Source organism: Lolium perenne, chromosome 2, assembly GCF_019359855.2.
Source record: "Lolium perenne isolate Kyuss_39 chromosome 2, Kyuss_2.0, whole genome shotgun sequence".
Classification (NCBI taxonomy): Eukaryota; Viridiplantae; Streptophyta; class Magnoliopsida; order Poales; family Poaceae; genus Lolium; species Lolium perenne.
Window position 1 is genome coordinate 54785512 of NC_067245.2, and position 3938 is coordinate 54789449.

General features: G+C 45.0%; 1 protein-coding gene across 1 annotated transcript; it reads right to left on the minus strand.

Moving 5' to 3' along the window:
• Positions 1-791: 791 nt before the first annotated feature.
• LOC127332653 (probable calcium-binding protein CML13) lies at positions 792-3448 on the minus strand. The gene is made up of 7 exons (XM_051358967.2): positions 3283-3448; positions 2569-2686; positions 2438-2474; positions 2327-2354; positions 1798-1950; positions 1123-1225; positions 792-1012 (listed from the first exon to the last, which is right to left on the minus strand). Exons 1-7 carry the CDS (start codon positions 3283-3285, stop codon positions 948-950), a joined length of 507 nt encoding a protein of 168 aa, XP_051214927.1. The 5' UTR covers positions 3286-3448; the 3' UTR covers positions 792-947.
• Positions 3449-3938: the final 490 nt, after the last annotated feature.

Below are 3938 nucleotides of genomic sequence, written 5' to 3' on the forward strand. Positions count from 1 at the left end.
GTCGGAGACGAAGGGGATCAGAGGTTGATGGAGACCGGGACGGGTCGCGGTTCTAGGAGATCGGGCACTCTCACATCAGATGGACAGCGCGACGGAGAGGTTGATGGAGACGGGGGAGATCTTGGTCTCAGATTTAGATAGCCGCAATCTTATCTTAGGGATTTCTTTTTCGCTAGGTGGTGACCAACTATGACGGGCGGTGAGGCTACTTTACGCGCCTAAACACGGAGCAAGTTTGCAACTCTCGCCTTTTCCACCGTGTATCCCCACCCCCACGCAGGAGTGCGGCTGATTTGAGATTTGTGCTCGCCAGTGCCTGTCTCAAAAAAAATAAAAAAAAACTGCCGAATCAACCGTTTCTCGCGGGCTAACTTTTAGGCCGCTTTCCATGCGATCTTGCCAACAAATCGACCGATTTTTGGCCGAGTGGAAGGGAGAACCAGCATTCCAGCCAAACACGCCACCTATGAATAGAGTAAGACGATCCTTAACGATCCTGGTCCATAGTAATCACAAACGACGACGTTCGCTAGTTGGCGCTGGTGTCCAGGCCTGAGCTACCGGCTAACTGAACTACCAGCACATCCCTGCCCGCACAGACTAAAAACCTCGAACTGATGGCACGGTTGATGTGTAGCCTACTTTTACTCACCAAAATGGATAGTGTCAAACAACATGCAGCAACTCAATTCGCATGGCTAAATGCAGTTGCACCAAATGTCAGGTAGATGCTACATCGGGTTATTTAACTTGGCAAAACACATCACAGGGTAGAGGATGGTACAGACAGATACCACAAGTGCACAACATCTCAGCATAGTTAAGTACAAAGTTTGACAGGAACGTTCGGAGTAAATACATACATCAGTAAGTGCATTAGACAAACACACACTGTGGTTATTGAACAGCTACACAACCATCAGACACAAGCTGATGGCATTCCCCGTCTAGTAACCATAGCTGGTCTTCTTCATCATCCTAGCAAACTCACCAAAGTCTATCTCACCGTCACCTGCGGCGGACCAGAAACAATGTTAAATTGCTTGGTTCTCCAGCAGGATGAGGTTCAGATATACGATGTTCTATTAGAGCTCTCAGCAAATAGAGAGAAAAAGGGCTTACCGTTTTGATCTGCCTCCTGTACCATTTCTTGGATCTCTTGGAGGGTGAAGTTTTCACCCAGCTCCTTGGCGATACGCTGAATGTCAACATCGGAAATCTTCCCCTGCAAGAGTCACACAATGTACTCAAGTTAGTATGGTAACACTCTTCAAAAGGACAGTTGGTGTTAACATTGCTGAAGTTCTAACACATGTATTGTGTTTGCTTCACACTGTGAACTGCAATAGGAATTATTTAGAAAAATAACAAATTATCATTCTGGACAAAGCCACCAAGAGATATCCGGTACTTACTCTAAGACATCAACCTAGGCCATTCAGACTTAACACTGTTTTCCAAGGGCACATTTTGACTACGAACAATGTGTTGCTATGAATGAAATGAAATATACATTGAATATTATATTTCATCACGGATCTAGTACCATTTAGTATTCTGGTAGATAGTCGTATTTATTTCTGTAAATGGAAAATGTTTGACAGGAAAAAATTCTAACACGACTTGCATTGTGACTGAGTAGTAGTTAAGTTACCTATTTACTAACTTGGTTAACTGATTATGCATCTACAAGTAAAATAAATGCCAACCAATCAAGCACCTGGAAGAAGAAAATGGCCAAGTGCCTACTAAGAGAAACATGCTTACAAGGAAGAAAGACTGAGTGAGAACTCTTACATTTTTATCTTGGTCAATAATCCGGAATGCTTTTGTAAGCTCTTCTTTAGTATCTCTCTCTCCAATCTTGGCAGTCATCATGTGCTCAAACTCCTCATAATCTATTGATCCACTGCCATCTTTGTCTACATCAGCAATCATCTGGTTGATTTGCTGCATTATCCAAAAGCAGGGTGGTGTGTCAGTAGGAGGGGCTTCCTCAATATATTGTAGGGTGGCCATTTAGTATTAAAGGAAGGGCTCAATAACCAGCTTTTTCAGATGACAGAAAAAGATATTACCCAAAAGGAAATGTTGGGAGCTACACAACATCACTAAGAATAGCACACAAGCATAATTTTACCCTCAATCTAGATCTGTTCAGTCAGTATTGCATTATGAATTCAAGAAGTAACAAATTAGCCAGTCTATCACCAATAGATGTTTGATTATTTCAATGGTCCTACAGGTTGCAAGACAACTACAAGATCTCCTGATAAGGTGGGCGGACATGAAAAACAAAATAATTAATGAAGTATATGAATCATACCTCTTCTGTCATCTCAAATCCCAAGGCTCTACAATGAAATGCAACAATTTCAGGGTCAGTGTTGCTGACACAGGAAAATGGTGTTAGAATGTCAATGACTGAAATTCTTACCTCATGGCAACATTCAACTCTTTGGCGTCAATGGTTCCTGCGATGCAGCACGTTTCATAAAGGCATCAGCTGAAGGAAGCAATACGGCATCGGCAGATGTAAGTGGAAAGAAAAACAAACAGATGAATTACCAGAGTTATCCGTGTCGAAAAGATCAAACGCTTCTTTTATCTCCTGCCTCTTCTGTTGCGTGAGGCCATGGGGGCGAGCTCTGGGCCTCTCCCTCCTGGTCTGCCCCTTCATGGTAGACTACAGTACAAGCACACATATCAGAAATTACCACCACGATGTTATCAGCCTAAATTACCAGCCAAGCGAAGCAATGTGCATGATGCTATTCAGCCAAAATGACCAGAAAAAGGTTGCAGTAAGCTATTCTGGCATTCAAGATGTCATGTGTAAACTTTGTACGCGAAATTCAATTCCAGTTCTTCAAAAATCGATGCTTTATACGACCATGCAAATGAACAGTTACAAAACGGCTTCCACCTATTCTGCATGACACGGACGCGGATCAGGCTGCCTGAATTTCTCCATAGCGGCCCGGTTGAGGAGGATGGGTGGGCATCCTTTGCGATGCAGCCTCCTAGAGAGCAGGCATCTGGTTTTCACGATGGGGAATTGGGGATTCGGGGGAAGATCACCGCCTGGTGTGTTGATACCAGGTTAGCAGCCGCGCGAGGTCGGCGGGGAGGTTCGGCCAGGATGCGTCCAACTCGCTCCTCGGACGCGGCCTGGCGCGGAAGCGGGGGGCCGGCAGCAGAGGCAGGGTAGGAGGCTCTCTAGGCGGCCACGGCGGGCAAGGAAGGAGGGGATCTGGAGGAATGGCAGGAGAAGGAGCTCACCATGGATGACCGTCGAGTAGGATGAGCCGCCGACGATGAGGTTCGCCGCCCGCGTCGATCTGCCGGTGGCCGAGGGGAAGAGCGATGTGGGTCCGGTGGCCGTCGATCTGGTCGCAGAGACGCGTAGAAGTTTCCGGGAGAGGGCTGGTTCAGGGGTTATTGGACCGGGCCGCGTCCGATAATGGATCGAATTCGTATCCTTAACGCGTATGGTGTGTCCGAAACATCATTTTTCTCACGAGTGGACACACGCCAAATAAAGGGATTTCAGTTCAAAGGAAAATGGACTAGAAGGCGTGTTGCCTACTACTGCAGACTGGATTAATAATAGTCTTCCAACATCCACAAAGCCGTTTACACTTCAAGAAATTAGACCAACTATAAAAAAAATTAGCTAGACACGACAAATAAATAAATGAATCGATAAAGTCATTTATAAAGATCCAAAATACAATAAAATGTACTCCCTCTGATGCATATTTTTTGTCGTGCAACAAGTATGATAGAAAGATTGCTTCCTCTTGAGTTTCAGAAAATCTGAATGATGATTGGTAATCGTGAAGTTCGACCGGCAGTGGCCTGTAATAATCACGAAATATCGTAGAAATGGTTGGTCGTCGTTCTCCCACAACATTCTATAAACTACAGCATCCACA